This window comes from Anopheles bellator, chromosome 1 (assembly GCF_943735745.2).
Source record: "Anopheles bellator chromosome 1, idAnoBellAS_SP24_06.2, whole genome shotgun sequence".
NCBI classification, from domain to species: domain Eukaryota; kingdom Metazoa; phylum Arthropoda; class Insecta; order Diptera; family Culicidae; genus Anopheles; species Anopheles bellator.
Genome location: NC_071285.1, coordinates 40,417,742 through 40,432,755, shown reverse-complemented (window position 1 = coordinate 40,432,755; position 15,014 = coordinate 40,417,742). Strand labels below are relative to the sequence as shown.

The window sequence follows — 15,014 nt, the reverse complement described above, 5'->3', positions numbered from 1 at the left end:
ACAGAAGTGTCTGTGCTTCTCACAAGTGCACAATAAAATCTCTACACTAACAACGTCAAATGATGGCCAATTGGTTTATTCTCGAGAAGCCTGAGAAATGAGTTCGTAGTGTAAAGCGTTAATGCCGTCGCTAAAAATGTACTTATTTGCAACCCATCACGACGCGATTATTGTGATTTTGTCATTTCATCCAAAAATATATTTCATTCAAAAGACACTTTTCTTAAAGATTAAAATGCAGTAAAAGGTTTGCTTGTTTTTCACATTTCACCGGTCGGTGGTATCGTTGTTCTGTTGTTCCTGCTTCTCTATATCCAATTCAGTTCTCCTCATAACAGTCCCGTGATATCGTTCCACTTGCCGTGTTCCTCTCTAATACTCGACCGGTTTTAAGTAGGAGTTTTCCTCGGTGCAACTTTTTGAACTGAAATTTAACAAAATTGGTATAAAATATGCCGTGGCAAGAACACACACAAGACAAGAAAAGACATGCCCATGCACGAAAGACTATTCCACAATGTGGCACTAAACAAACCATAAGTCTGTGGCCTGGTCATTAAAGGCGACGCTTTCCACGTACCAATGGCTGTCCACAACTGCATTCAGATCGATGGTGGGTGTGCTAGTTTCTCCAGCGACTATCCGCTCCTGAAGTTGCTCGACCGTGTGCACGATTTTGGTAAATGTTGGCCGTTCGCCGGGATGCAAATTCCAGCACGAGTACATCAGTGTGTAGCTACAAAAGTAACGGTAACAAATATTCGATCCCTAGGATCCTGCACCCTTCCACGTTTCACGTCTCACTTACAGTTCCTCACTGCAGCTCTTCGGTCGCTCCATCCGATAGCCACTTTCGAGGTAGCGTAACAGCTTGCTGGTCGATATTGACGGGTACGGACTACCGCCGAGGGTGCAAATCTCGTAAAGGAGTATCCCGAACGACCAGACATCACTCTGCGAAGTGTACACTTGGTGGGTCATCGATTCCAACGCTAGCCACTTGATCGGCAGCTTGCCGTTACTTGTCTTGCGATACAGATTTTCCTGGTAGATATCTCGGCTCAGTCTATCAAATCATGATCAATATTGATTATTACAGTTTATAGTTTTTCGTACAACTGAATTCCTCACCCAAAGTCAGCTATTTTCACAGTATCAGTGCTGCACACGAGCACGTTCCTTGCGGCCAGATCGCGGTGAACGACCTTGTTGCGTGCGAGATACTCCTAAATAGAAATAGAGTTCACCGACAAATAATAAAAAAGAATTTAAAGAACTGAATATCCGGAAGGCACTTTAATTACCATTCCGAGAGCGATTTGACGCGAAAATTCCAGCAGCTGGTCACTGTTTGGCCTGTGGAGCTTATCAATTTCCTCCGCGGGGTCCTGATCCTCGCTGTCCTCGGGACATCGGTGATAGCAACGATTTTCTACCGAATTTTGGGCCAACTCCCCTTCCACCATGTTGTGTGGGCAACTGCAAGGTTTAATTTTAATATTCCCCTTGATCGATCCCTCTCGCTCTTCCGGGTGCGCCGCACACAAATGTTCTTCGTTCAGTATTTCCACTACATTCTTGCAGGCATTGGTGCAGGTCCCCAACTTCCGCTGGCCTTCGTCAGCGCCATTCGTGCTAGTATCACCTTCATCGTTAAATAGAGTGTAAAGCTTGTTTTCGATGATTTGCGGTGCTCGGACAGGCCGCTGACCATCCTGTAACAGCTGCTGCTTCTGGTCGCTAATGTTCTTGTATGTGAAGGACTTCTTATCGTTTACGAACGAGGTGTCAAAGTTGAAAACATTTTCCGGCATTTTGTCACTGGAGAGCGCTGGTGTTAAGCATTCAGACACCGGAAGCGCACCCTCGGTGTTGTCAGATTCAATCTCCCCATCAGCCTCATCCTTGTCGGTGGGGCCCGTATCCGGTACGGTTGGCGAACAACTCGGAGGCACCGTACGGTTGGCACGGTTCTGCTTCTGTAATCGTTGCCACTGCGTCCGTAGATAGTTGAGCAGATTTCCGTGGCCACAGTACTCCGTCAGCAGCATCATCTTGCGGACATTCTTCGTACAGTGACCGACAATGCTGACGATGTGAGGATGAGTGCCAACCGATTTCATCACTTCCATTTCCCGTCGAAACTCGATTATATCTTCCACCCGAGGACAGTCTTCAGGGAGGAACGATGGAAATTCGAAATGATATAGAAGAAAAAAAAGGCTCTTTTTAGCAGTTCCTTTGAAGGTCTTACCTTTCAACATTTTCACAGCCACTGGACGGGGAGTCTGTTCGGGAGGATGCAGCATACCCTTTCGCACCAAACCAAACGCTCCCTCACCGAGGAGATCATGCAGCATTAGGTGATCGCCATCGATCTCCAACTCATCGTTGATAGGTACCGTTAGTTCCGGTGGAAACGGGCTTGACGCGAGCAGTTCTTGTAGGTTTTTCGTTTTCGTTTCGAGCTCGGTGCTCGGATCAACGGGCGCTTTCTGCTCCAGTTCCTACAAAGTAGTAGTGAAATTGTAACATTTATCTGGTGTTTCGATGCGCTACAGTACTCATTTCAAGAGTAATATTCCCTTGCTCGGCAAGCATTATGCTATTACGAGTCCTGAGTCCTTCGTGGGTACAAAACATGGTCTCTTGCCCTAGTGCACGTGACCGTCTGAATTATAACACGTGCGCGTTTAATACTGGGCCCAAAGTGGGCTTACCTTGAAATACTCGCATCGTTCCACGTTTCTCTTCAGCTTTGCTCTCCTGCGGCAAACGAGTGACACAGATATTTTTAGCAGCCCGATCAGCAGCACGGGAGACAGAATGATGAAAACGAGCTTCGTCCAGATCCAGGTATCTGCTGGCGAGTGGTTAACACAGGGAGGGCCGCAACCCGGATTATGATAAATCGATTTCGAACCATCAAGGTTACGTCACGCGCCGCCCCACAAACTTACCGGGAGTGACACGTCCAATGGAAAGGGTTTTAATGACATTCTCCTTCGAAATGCCCCCACTGGAGTACGCCGCTATCAGCACCTCGAAGTGTGGTCCAAACATTTCGAACGAATCAATCACCAACCCTACTGCCTCCTGCGGTGCATTAGACTTTTTAGCCCGATTTATCCTGTCTCGAGACCAGGCAACGATCACTTACCCCCGACACGTTCTTTGAGATGGAATTCGCGGTTTCTTCGTTGGGTGATCCGTGTAAATCAAACAACCGGACGATGTAGTAGTCGGGAATGATGTTTGGACGATCCCAGCTGATGTTGACCTTGTAGTGATCGTCGGAGAGCAGCTTTTCTGCCACACGGATATTCTCGATGGGTTCGGGGGCTGTGAATGGACGGAAGAAATGCTTTCAGTCCGCACCACGCGTCCCGTAATGGTTGTGGTTTACCGCAGATTTGGGAACCGTTGGTCTGCTTGGCACAGTTGGGCGTGTAGAAAGACTGCCAGTGGAGTTGACTTTCACGCAACATGTTCTGGGTGTTTTTCGAACGAATCGCCACCATGTAGTTGGAGTTTAGCTCCAGCGCTTCCATCGTGTATCGGTACAGTACTTCTGGCTGCGAGATATCATCGTATATTAAGCATTCCCGCACCGAAGAGAATTAAGGAAGGCTTACCTGTTGGACGTCCACCGCTTGATGGTGAAATCCCGTCGAGTGCGTCGCGTGGTACAGAATCTCGTAATGACACGTTTTATCTGCACACGACATGGTGGTTAGTGGTAAACGGCCCTACGCAATAGATCTGGCTGTTGAGCTTACCCTTGGCCGGAATCCAGGAAATTACAGCATCGACGAGACGACTATTTTCGGCATTCGTTATGAACTGCTCCACTTTCATGTCGATGATCGTTCCCGGCTGGTAGTCCAGGGGAAGCGTGCGAAATTGTTCCTTCTCAACGTAGAAATACTCGTAATCGGAGGTCAACATAGTGGCGGTCACATTGTAGCGCTTGTTTGGGCTGAGATTTTCGATTTTCACCAACGAGGCGTTGCTCTGAAAGTACCGCAGAAGAATCGGAGGTTACATTCGCTGTGCAGAAGCCAACAAAAAAATTCATATCTGGAGTATTTTAAACGCCCAATTTTGCCTAACGTCTGATTTCGCGGTCGCGCTGTGGAAAACGCTGTCGGAGCTCGCTCTCGCCGGAGAGAATCGTGTGTAACGATGGCAACGCACGCACACTCTCGCAGCGCCGCAAGTGTATGTGGCAGCGCGCGTAAACCGCGGTTTCCCTTTGACGTTCGAACGCATCCGCGACCACAACTTTGCGAGCGGCGGTCTCGAAGTTAACAGCGAACAGTTCCAGCGCGGGGCTGCTGAAAGCGTGATGGCCACATAAATTGCTGACGTTGTTGATGAGGTGTCGCGCAAAGAATGTTTCCCTTTCTTTCGGGGAGCAAAACGAGTTCGTGAATCAGTTCGTGAGTTCGTGAATCTCGGAGGCTGCGGAGATCGTTGCTAGATGCGAATCTCCACGGTGAGTCGCGCGCCTCGTGAAGAAAGTGTGTCAATAAAGCACAAATTGCCTGGAACGAGTGTCTGTGACCGATAACGTGTGTGCTGCTGTGTGCTTCGTCGCCCCAGCGCTAAAGTGCAGTGTTAAATGGTTTTTTCTCCATCCGTAGTTCCGACGTGTGGGTCGGGTTTGCGGTGTCCGCTTCGTGACGATTGCCAGTTAAGCTAATCGCTAGGAGACTTACTTCGGAGGGCAAGCCACCGGATTCGAAACACCGACGGACTGGCTGATTCATCGTCACCAAAGCTTCGCGCTGCAATCGCGCAGCATCTCTCAGTAGTCCGCTGTAACAGCGCGTACCGGCGACCGGTTTGCGAACGTTGCCTGGCGACCGAGCGCCGCATAGTTGGCAGAGGATGTCGTCCGCTTCCAAGAGCAAACCGAAGAAGAGCAGCAACCTGCGCATCCTGTGGATACCGGGACGGAAGAAGCACAACCGCAAGGGAACGTTTAACGCCACAAAGAATGGGCTGCCGCAGAACTACGGGATGCAGCCGCGTAAAAACGAATCCTGGACCCTCGGCGGACCGCTGAATCATAGTAAAATCATAAACGCGTAAGTGGTCCAGCAACGGGGTTGCGTGATGTTGTTGATTGGGCCGGTGTGGACGCTTAAATTTCGGCTAACCTTCGGACTGGGCGTTGGGTGGGTTGGTGTTCGGTTGGGCGCCCCGTAGCCAGTTTTGCCAATTCATGCTCATCCCCATCACCGTGTGTGTGTGTGTGCTAACAATGCTTGCATTTTTTCATCTCTTTCTCAACCGCTATTTGCATAACCTGAAACACTTGCCGCGAACGGTACGGGCACGATAGTGTGTGGCCAACGGAAGGATAAGGTATTGCATTCGGCACTCCCCGTATGCACATTGGTCCCGGCGTTCCGACCGACAGCAGCCGGAAATCATGGGGTTTGTTTATAGCCCTCTCGTCTGCCTTCCCACTTTCGGTTTCTTTCCTTCCGATTCCGATAGCGATAGTTCTGGCACATATCGATCAGATTGGCTGTGAAGCTACGAAACAAGCCGCGGACATAGCATTGGGCGCCTAGCCAGGGACTTCCAGTCCTCCCACAGGCGCCGCACGCGAATTCCTCCGTCACGAAGAGTCGTCCCGGTATCGGTTGGAATAGTGGTCCCAATCTTGCACTCGGTAGACTTTGAAGTTGCCGAGGTCAACGCTACGAATGCGAGGGCAGCATGTGATATGTATGCGCACATTGATTTCAAGGGCCTCCCATTGGGTCTGACTCTGTCCCCGCGATGCTCTATCGTCACATTCGCGTGCCTCGCCTATCGCGAATAAAGATGACATTGCAATGGGGAGCAAATAGTACAGAAAAAAAACGGTAAACACGTTTCGCGCGCCCCCACACGGCAGCCGGTCGTGGGACACCCGGTGGTGCCCGGTGTGTCACCCGCGCCCGCATGACACCGGCCCAGGTGTATGTGTGCCCTACCGACGTACGGTTCCCGTTGCTAGCCGCCCAGTTTTAAAGTGGCTACACTCTTGATTCGCGGGGCGGAACCGATACGGACGGGCCTCGTATCGCTCAGTATCGTTCCGGCAGCCATCAATCGATGGTCTCGAGTCGGGAAGTAGCCCCGGAAAGTGCAACCGTACAGGATGTGCAGTCAAGGTGGACGAAAGGATAACGTGGTCCGGTTCCGGTTACCACCGGCCGGTACTGGAAGGCAGATGGTCAATCGGCTGGCGCCCACTCAGGAACCGATACAGCTTGTGCGGGTCGTTCTTCGGTACGGTAGGCTGAGAACAAGTGGTTGGCCCCGTTTGCTTAGATCTGGTCGTGTGGAAGACAGTGACGTGTCCGACTCTCAACCGTGCCCCGTTGGCCCTCTAATTGGGACGGAATAAACGTCGCGCACACACAGATACGGTGGCCACCAACGGCGACAGAGTGATCGTATTCGCGTTTTCGCGTCTGTTTCGGTGGAATTGTGCGCTCTGAGCGCATCACCGACTGGGCACGTGGCTGCCGGCAGGCTGCTCGGAACGGCCCCGAAGTTTTGTAATACAAACGGAAAGCCCGTTTTATGTGTCTACGGTGCCATTATGTTGACATTGGAGAACACATTCAACAATGCTGGCGTTGCGTTTAACGCCGAGCGACACTGCTGACGCCAGAGCAATCGGTGGGCCGCGGAGCGCTTGGCCTGTAACATGATCGTCGAGATCCGCGCCCGTTCTTTGAATTCACTCCCACTCGTAAGTCCGCGACTTCGCGTCGGGTTGTTGAGGAGAAAAAAACAAACACAAACGATCACAACAATTATATTCTCTCGTTCAACACAAACATTCATAAAGAACGCCCAAGAAGAGGCGCTCGCGAGCCGTGCCGGGCCGAATTGGTTTGTTTATTCGAACGGTGATGACGGGCATCACGATGATGATGATGAAGATGAAAGTGTTTAGCAATTTGGTGTGAAGTTTAATACGCTTCCCAGCGAGAGAGCATCAATTCGTGACACGATCGTGCAGAGCATTTTACGTGACACATGAACGATTGTGGCGATCAAGCGATCCTATTGAAACCCGGTTGATCGCGATCACCCAACACTCTATGTACTCCGGCAGCTTCAGAACAAAAATGAGGCCCAAATGAGGTCGTAATGCTTCACTCACATTTTACAATTAATTATTTTTATACGTTTCAGTACGTTAGTACCACCTTTGCACTGGATCGTGCCTCAATAAAAACACTCTTCGTAGAGAGAGAGAGTTAATTGTGGAAACAATGCCGTCTCACGATCACTTTGCACTACCTTCTGGGTGGATTGGACCTTGGAAGGCTAGCCAAAATTTTTGCAAACCTGTTTCGTTTTTTTCGGCCACTCATACATAATGCCACCCAACGACAACGGCCGTTCGCCGGAGAGTGAGATGGAACGAGTATGCGAAAAGCAACAAGACGGGGCAGCGGTACGGGAGCGAGGGCCGCACATAATATGGAAACCGAATCGTGTTTGGGGCCCTTCCCTGCGGGGTCTCCTCTCCGACTCCGAAACTAACCTTGCTCGAGAGTTGTGCGCCCTGCCGAGAGTTGTTTCGCGTTTTTGTTGCGCAAAAAAGGTACGATCGCAAGGGGCCGGAAAGGCCGCTGAGTTGCGCGGTGATGCTCCGTCTATAGGGTTGACCTTTTGGGCAAGGGCAGTGCAGATACTCCGGCCATATATGCGTTCGCCGCCGTCGCCCTGATGCCCTATAACACCCCATGGAGGGCTGGTTAAACGAAGGGGTCTGGTTCACACTTAACTCGGTCGCTGATTGTGGCGGTGTGCGCCTAATTGCTGCGTGCTCCAATTGTCCGCTGCCCTCGCGAGTCCTAGGGGCAGCATGGTCAGCACTTGTTATGTTTCGTAACCGCCGAACGTGCTAACCGGAATACCACCGCATAACATATTGGTGCTGGAGTTGCTCAATCATTGCACTGCACACAAACGTTTTGGCCAGTGATGCGTCCTCATCGTACAGTGTTAGCAATCCGTTGTAGAAACTTTTTTTTCAGAGATCTGCACGAAAACAACCTTGATCTCGCCGGGATCGCGACGGCCACGACCGGTGCGATGAGTGTGGCGGCAATGGCGGTGAAAAGCACCGATCTGGACAGCGCGAACCACCTGGAACCGATGCCCTCTACCTCCCAGCAGCAGCAGGCGGCTGAGGAAGGAACCACTTCCGGTGGATCACCGCCCCCGTTGATCGCCGTCGGTACGATCGAGTTGAACAATTTGAACGGGGATGTTGCAAGTAACAAGGTGAGAATGGCCGACCAGGAGGAGCTCAGACTCACGTGCTAAATGGTTTGTTTGTGGTCCGCCACTTTGTCCCACCCACAGGAAAAGGAGATCGCCAGCAGCAATCAGTTTGAGCCCCTGGCACTGATCGACGAAGACGAGGAGCGCGAGGAGAAGGATCGCAACTGCTCGAACGCGCAGTCGTCGTCGTCGCTGCTATCGTCGAACAATGATAACCGATCGTCGGAGAACGTACACCACGCGGACACGCTCGCGATCGGCGAGCAGCACCGACGGCGGCGGCGCCGGAGTGCCGCATCGAAGAAAAACAGTGCCGAGGACATCGATTCGATCGATCAAGCGGACAGTGCGGTCGATGTAACGCACCCGCTGGGGGAGCGTGAAACGCCGTTCGATGATTGTGATGAGGAGGAGGAGCGCCCCTCGAGGAGAAACCACCAGCAAGCGGGGTCCGGGCATCCGGTGGGGGTCAAACGACGGAACAAACCACGGAACCGCTCGGGCAGCCGACGGCGACAGCAGACGCAAACGACGCCGGAATCAGTGATTCTGCAGGACGAACCGGATGGCGAAGTAAAGGACAACGAGGTGTATGAAAAAACGGTCACCTGTCTTTACTGGGCGCTAGCTTGTTGGGATTGCAGCATTTCGTAGAGCGGCACGCGTAGCGCCAATTGTAGAGTATTTATGTTATGAACACGCAACGCTATAGCTAACCATTAATTAGTTAGGGAAACTTGGCCGTCATACGGCCGTCTCCTCTTCCCACGAGTTAGGATAGATGTAGGGTGTATACAGGAAGGCAAGCTAATCAACATAGACTCAAAGCAGTAGAGTGTACCGTATTTTCGAACCACTTTTTGTCGACGGATTTGAGCGAACGCCGCACGGCGGCTTGATGTTGCGGTTGTTTGGAGATTTTTTGACAAAATAGGCACCGCACCGTACCGATCGGCCTATTGCACGGGGTGTCTATTACAACGGAAACCTAATTTATGAAGCAACAAACACTGAACTAGACTTAAGCGAACCGATTTTTATAAACCTAAACACCGAACACTCAGACAGTACAGGATTGGTTTTTCGATTTATTACTTCGTTTCCAAGCTGGAATGTAGTGGAGGTTTGTGGAACGCAAGCGGCGGAGGCATCCGGGTTACAGATTGTAGAACATCTTTCGCTTGAAAAGGTACAGCGCGACCAGATTCCAGACGGCGGTGTTCCAGAGCGCTTCCAGCGTGAGGATCAGATGGGTATTCATCGAGCCGATGCGCCAGTGCCAGGGTAACATCTTGTGGAACACGGTATGTCCCACGTACAGGACGATGGCGTTCATCCCGGCGTATAGGAATGGGCGTCCGCACCAGACGCGCCGTGTATCGATCGCGTAGTAGCAGGCGAACAGCAGGAAGTAAGCCAGTGAAGCCGTCACCAGGACGTATGACATTGACCAGAGGTTCTTGTTCACCGGCAGCCACCCGTCGTTCTTGGAAAAACCACATAACGCTCCGCCGACCAATCCAAGGCCCATCGACCAGAGGCCGAACCGTTTCAGGCGCTGCCGGTGGTCGGTGAACGAAAGGATGGTCGCACCACACTGGACGCCCAGGAAGACTTGCAGAATCGTCGGCACACATCCGAAGGGGCCTTCTGGGTCGAACGGTTGACCATCGTACACGTAACGGGCCGTTGGATGCTGGTAGAGGTGAGCTACACCCAGCAGAAGCCGATCGATATACCCGGTGATGCCACCGGTGCAGTTGGGATAAGCGTTCATGAGATGCTTCCCTCCGGGACCGAAGTATCCTCTGATGGTGTTTTAAGTTCGGGGGAAAGATTGAAGGTGAGACGAACGTCGTTGGAGCAAAGTTAGCCCGCTTACGTTACCTGACACATCCGGGAGCGGAAGCGAATAGCATCACACCGAGATAAACCACCATCAGTAAACCCACCGCGAGCCATTGACGCAATAAACGGATAATGTCCACGTTGGCCCGAACGAACCAGTGCTGCGACGGAACGACCTCTTGATGACACCAAAGATACAGTAGCGACACGACCAGGTACGCCACTCCGAACCGTTGCAGTACACCGAAGAGGCGTAGGTTGGCAAAACTCGGACCATTGATCGAGTTCAGGCAAAGCCCAATTGCGAAAAGCTTAACGGAGCGCTAGAAGTCGGTGGATCGAAAGTGCAATATAAACAATCGATTAGGCAGGAAGAGGACATTGGCAGCGCTTGGATCACTTACGATCAGAATAGTGACCGCGATCGTGCGTCGCGGAACATTCCGTACGAGCTGGCTGCGCAGCGAAATCGGTACGCAAACGCCCATAATAAACAGAAACCAGGGAAACACGAGATCGGCCACGTGCAGACCGTTCCATGTGGCGTGCTCGATCCACCAGTACTGGCCACCGCCACTGTTGACGAAAATCATCAAAGTAATGGCGATGCCCCGGAACGTATCCAAACTTTGGAGGCGCTTTTTGGGCATGGACTGCTGGCTGGCCGCTGACGAATCGCCCTTATCTTCCGAAGCATCGTCCGTGCCCTCGGTGGTGGCGGCCGCGGATGGTTGAGCCGCGGGGACACTTTCCGCTCTGAATCGCCGCAGAATGTAGCGTGCCAAATGCACCAAACCGGCGATAGCGAGGATGAGCAGCACGATCGTTAGGAAGGCTGTCGAAACAAAACGAACACTGATGCCGGTGAGAATGGACATCCGCATCCCGGCGGTCTCGTGTGGTCTCTTACGTAGATAAATGTTTACCGGATCCTTGGCTAGCCCGAACGCATAGCTGCCGGTGGGGCTGATACGCAAGTCATAAACGCCGAATTCGCCCAATTTCAGGCTGTCCAATTGACACAAGTAGGTGCTTGGGGAGAGAGTTTAATAGGATTAAGGCGTGGCCCTTTGTGTCTTGCAGCCTCTCTCGCTGTTAACCTACTCGTTGTCGTACGAATAGCTTCCCACATCACGATCGTGCACTCGGAGTCCAAAACGGCGCGACGTGTCGATTTTGAACACCGAATAATTGCCGTCGGTCGGAACGTGCTTCCATCTCGTAAAGGGACACTATCGATGGGAGGACGAAATGTGATTAGCATGGAAGCGATTCCAGCCGGTTCCCGGTACCTTTTCGCACTCCTCCGATAGTGTGTAGAGATAGTACCCGTGTCTGGGCGTTCCTGGCTCGGCCGTGAAGGAAACGTTGAAAAACGCCTCATCGACCGCTAGTGACCAGAGGTCCAGGCCTCGAAAGTAGTGCTCGGTGTATTCGATCATCTCCGGCACCGATGAAACCGGAATCACAAGGACACTTCAACTGTGCGGTCAATGAGGACCGCTTTGCGAAATCGGCAAACTGTGTCACAACCTTCGGATTTGTCGCGCAATTTACCTACGCAATTTGACGTCCGATCGCGGCCGCGGTTCGTAAACAAATGAAATGTCATAACAAATGCGTTCACTCGTTTCGTTATTCGGAATATTTTTGAAAATCACGCAAACTTTTGTTACAACCTGATACTGAATTTTTTAGTGTAAATAGAGCCATGTTTTGAGAAAAGTGAAATTAGTTTACAAAATAAAATTCGGAGAAATTTTTGTTTGTAACGCATGTAACGCATTGTTCATCGACGGTTCATCGGGTTCATCCATAACGCCTTTTGAGTGTAAAAAAAAGTTTGTGGGAATTTGGGGGGGAAAACAAGTACTTAAACAAGTAATTTTTATCACTTTTCTGACTTTGAAAGAAGAGTTCTCGGAAATCTACGTAACCCGTTGAGAGATGAGAAAGAATAGTTATTAAATGCTGGTACACTTCCAGATGGTACCGATTTCACGAAACACGCCCGGAACGATTACAACAACTACAATGTGTTTTCTGGTGTGAAAAATGTTTGGCGATTTCCCTGAAAATGGACACGTTCAATCGAAAGTGCTCGATAATTTGGTCAACTTCACGCCGCACACAGAATTCCATATCAAAATATCGAAAATGGTCAAAAGTTAACGTTCAAACCAGACCAATGCAATAAATGAATTAAATCAAAAGCCCTAAATCAGATCTAAAATCATAATCCGACTATTTGATGTGTTGACCGATTCGGCCGATTCTACAGAATACCTCGTGTGGAGTTTTGAGAATTCAATTTCACGGTCAAATGAATACTTAAAAACCGTGGTCCGCGTGCAGTGATTTGAAATGGAAATGGTGGACCAGCAATTTAGCACTTTTACACCCCGCCACCATGGGCTTTTTCCCGTCCCGGATTCAATGACGGCAGCAAACATCAAACGTGTCCTTTGCAACGTGACGCTCAATCAATCACCAGTTATTCAGCCTGTTGCCGTTCCGCGATCCCGTTTTCAAACAGATTGGAAGGGAATTTGATAGAGCAGTTATGGCCACCCTTACCCTTCTGTCGATATGTCGGGAAGGAGCATATTTTCCGAGTTTCCCCGAGGCAGCGCGTCGAAAAGTGTGCTTCTCGCTGTGAATTTGTGCACACCGCACAATGCAATAAATTACTCATGCACTGATTGACCGTTTCCAATAATGTAGTGACTCTTTGGGGAAAGATTTGAACGCATTCTGTAAAATGGAACATTTCCGACGCGATCGATATGTAATCAAACATTCTTCACCGTGGCTCCGGCTTTGAGCCACCGATCGGAATTTGGCCCACGGTAGCAATGCCAGGCTCTGCCGAGACCGGTAATTAATAGACCTACTCACCATGTAGACAATCCGGTCGCCGAGCTCTTCCCCGCTGGCCTGTACCTTCACCAGATAGATCGGTTGGGCCATGGATCTTCGGTTCGCCGGATCGTCGACACTCTGGCCGGTATCGGTTTCCGGTTCCCGGTCCGTCACTAATCCTGACTTCCGATGGTTGTTGCTGGCTCCTATTGCACGCCTACTGCGATATCCTGACTGCGTTTGATATCCTGACTGTGTCAGGGCCTGCTTCGCCCCACTTTCACTCATGGCAAAATTACTGGGAAGTGCATTTAATTGGTTCTCGCTGGCCTCGGCCTTCGACGGCAGACCGCTTTTGCCGTACGAGTGTGGTGGGCGGCCAGCCGTGGCCTCGCGAGCAGCGTCGTGCTGCGCCACTTGGATGATGAGATTGTTGTTGTCGCGGCAAATAAGACGGATGCGTAAGGATGGGTCGCGGCGCTGCACAAGTGGTCTCCAGGCGGACAGAGGTCGGCTGTCCTCGGAACACAGTCGGTAGCATCGCACGAGACCCTTCGGGAGTGGCCGTGACGTGGACATCGGGCGACCAGTTTGGAAGGATCGGGAAAGATATAAAAAGACAGATTCTCAGTAGCGGGGCGGGTAGAAGATTTCCCAAGTGACGCAGTGAATCCAGACGCCCGACTAATTCCACTTTTCAAGAGCATCCCTCCCTACGGATTGCGGCTTGCCGGCTTACCTTCAGATCGGATGGTGTGTCCGAGGAGGGCACAAGGCCAGGTTCGGCCTGCGCATCGATTGCGCCCGTCATGCAGGCGGCCGTGCACGCACCGATTCGGTACAGGTCCTGGTCTTCCCGCTCATTGTGCAGCAGTAGCTTATCGCAGTTGATGTTGTTGGAGAAAAATATCGTAATGCACAGGACTTGGACGTACTTTAGCACGATCACGTGCATTGTTGATGCCGGGGATGCAAATGCTGTCGTCGGCACCCTGCCAGCCAAAAGCAAGGACACGATTGGGTTACGAATTGGGTCAGCCTTGTGGTCGGACTTGGTGGTCAAGGTTCTGCCCGGGCTCAATTAGATTTGTCCGGCGATGCTGGAGAGCTGTAAGTACAGGGAGAGTTTAAAATTAGACTGATTTTTTTACTACAGTTTCGAAGAAAATCGTTACATATCGGGTTTGCGGGGAAACAATGAAGCATTTAATACCATTGATTTACACTGGCCGAATTAGTAATTCACTGCTGCAACGACTATGTTAATTATTCTAGCATCAATTATCTATCGTTTACATTGTGCAATAATTAAAAACCCATTATCGGATGTTCAGGAATTTGAAGTTCATGGTAAAAGTATGATCTGTTATGTGGGCTTAATTGGGCAGTGGTCAGTGGAATAATCCTGTTGAGTGATGTAAATAATTTGAGGCAAATTTGCACAGTTCGAACATATCAACATATTGCTAAATAAGGGATTCACTCGGGGGGATGATAATGTATAATTAGACTGTGTAAAGGTTATTCTTTACGGTAGCTTTTGAGCCTGCTGACCCTTTGATTTAAATGAAATTCTCTCATTTATTCAAATGATGCAATCATTGTACAAACTTTAGTAGCTCAACCGTTAACCACCAACATAGTGGCATAGGAAGTTCCCAGTTCGTTTTAGGTTTTTTTCCGTGACCTTCAAACGTAAAGTTATAGCACCAGATTTAGCGTGATTCCCGATGTGTCCACTCACCGTAACCTAGATCCATTCATGCTTAAAACGACCGCTTTCCAGATACTTTCTCGGAAATTAATAGAAACGCACTAGAGACTGCCTACGGAGTGACCGTAATCGGACCCTCAGCAAAGGCTCATGATAACCCATCGTCCACCCAATGCTCGACTAATTAGGCGTAATTGAAGCGTTAAATTTGAAGATTTCACATTGATGCTTCCGATCTACCGATGATTTGTTTTGCTGAACGCATCCAGCATCGTTTGGA

The 15,014-nt window shown here is 50.5% G+C and overlaps 3 protein-coding genes across 5 annotated transcripts; 1 reads left to right on the top strand and 2 right to left on the bottom strand.

The window, feature by feature from the left end:
• Positions 1-260: 260 nt before the first annotated feature.
• Positions 261-13,975, bottom strand: LOC131205611 (tyrosine-protein kinase receptor torso). Its single transcript, XM_058197783.1, has 14 exons — positions 13,760-13,975; positions 13,057-13,572; positions 3,780-4,014; positions 3,636-3,715; positions 3,407-3,575; positions 3,161-3,342; positions 2,961-3,096; positions 2,721-2,863; positions 2,255-2,507; positions 1,305-2,173; positions 1,132-1,226; positions 809-1,066; positions 581-736; positions 261-424 (listed from the first exon to the last, which is right to left on the bottom strand). The coding sequence occupies exons 1-14, from the start codon at positions 13,973-13,975 to the stop codon at positions 373-375; spliced, it is 3,360 nt and encodes a 1,119-aa protein (XP_058053766.1). The 3' UTR covers positions 261-372.
• On the top strand, positions 4,357-9,358 carry LOC131205614 (uncharacterized). Of its 3 annotated transcripts, none has more exons than XM_058197786.1 (4): positions 4,357-4,498; positions 4,647-5,093; positions 8,061-8,310; positions 8,392-9,358. In XM_058197786.1, the coding sequence occupies exons 2-4, from the start codon at positions 4,894-4,896 to the stop codon at positions 8,962-8,964; spliced, it is 1,023 nt and encodes a 340-aa protein (XP_058053769.1). In that variant the 5' UTR covers positions 4,357-4,498; positions 4,647-4,893; the 3' UTR covers positions 8,965-9,358. The 3 variants fall into 3 exon arrangements, with proteins under 3 accessions (XP_058053769.1, XP_058053771.1, XP_058053770.1); XM_058197788.1 differs by having other exon boundaries at positions 8,046-8,310; XM_058197787.1 differs by lacking the exon at positions 4,357-4,498 and having other exon boundaries at positions 4,626-5,093.
• Positions 9,424-11,652, bottom strand: LOC131205612 (heparan-alpha-glucosaminide N-acetyltransferase). Its single transcript, XM_058197784.1, has 6 exons — positions 11,451-11,652; positions 11,263-11,390; positions 11,069-11,190; positions 10,563-10,993; positions 10,198-10,481; positions 9,424-10,118 (listed from the first exon to the last, which is right to left on the bottom strand). Exons 1-6 carry the CDS (start codon positions 11,598-11,600, stop codon positions 9,467-9,469), a joined length of 1,767 nt encoding a protein of 588 aa, XP_058053767.1. The 5' UTR covers positions 11,601-11,652; the 3' UTR covers positions 9,424-9,466.
• Positions 13,976-15,014: the final 1,039 nt, after the last annotated feature.

Excerpts from the sequence above, each read along its gene's own strand:
- LOC131205611 (XM_058197783.1), bottom strand. The coding sequence starts at position 13,975 with ATGCACGTGATCGTGCTAAAGTACGTCCAAGTCCTGTGCATTACGATA. Across the intron at positions 4,015-13,056 it reads GCGACCGGATTGTCTACATG|AGCAACGCCTCGTTGGTGAA; the intron begins GTGAGTAGGTCT and ends CGGTACTTTCAG. Across the intron at positions 1,067-1,131 it reads GTGAAAATAGCTGACTTTGG|ACTGAGCCGAGATATCTACC; the intron begins GTGAGGAATTCA and ends ATGATTTGATAG.
- LOC131205614 (XM_058197788.1), top strand. The coding sequence starts at position 4,894 with ATGTCGTCCGCTTCCAAGAGCAAACCGAAGAAGAGCAGCAACCTGCGC. Across the intron at positions 5,094-8,045 it reads CATAGTAAAATCATAAACGC|AAACTTTTTTTTCAGAGATC; the intron begins GTAAGTGGTCCA and ends AATCCGTTGTAG. Across the intron at positions 8,311-8,391 it reads GGGATGTTGCAAGTAACAAG|GAAAAGGAGATCGCCAGCAG; the intron begins GTGAGAATGGCC and ends TCCCACCCACAG.
- LOC131205612 (XM_058197784.1), bottom strand. The coding sequence starts at position 11,600 with ATGATCGAATACACCGAGCACTACTTTCGAGGCCTGGACCTCTGGTCA. Across the intron at positions 11,391-11,450 it reads TATCGGAGGAGTGCGAAAAG|TGTCCCTTTACGAGATGGAA; the intron begins GTACCGGGAACC and ends TCCCATCGATAG. Across the intron at positions 10,994-11,068 it reads TCCGGTAAACATTTATCTAC|CCTTCCTAACGATCGTGCTG; the intron begins GTAAGAGACCAC and ends TTGTTTCGACAG.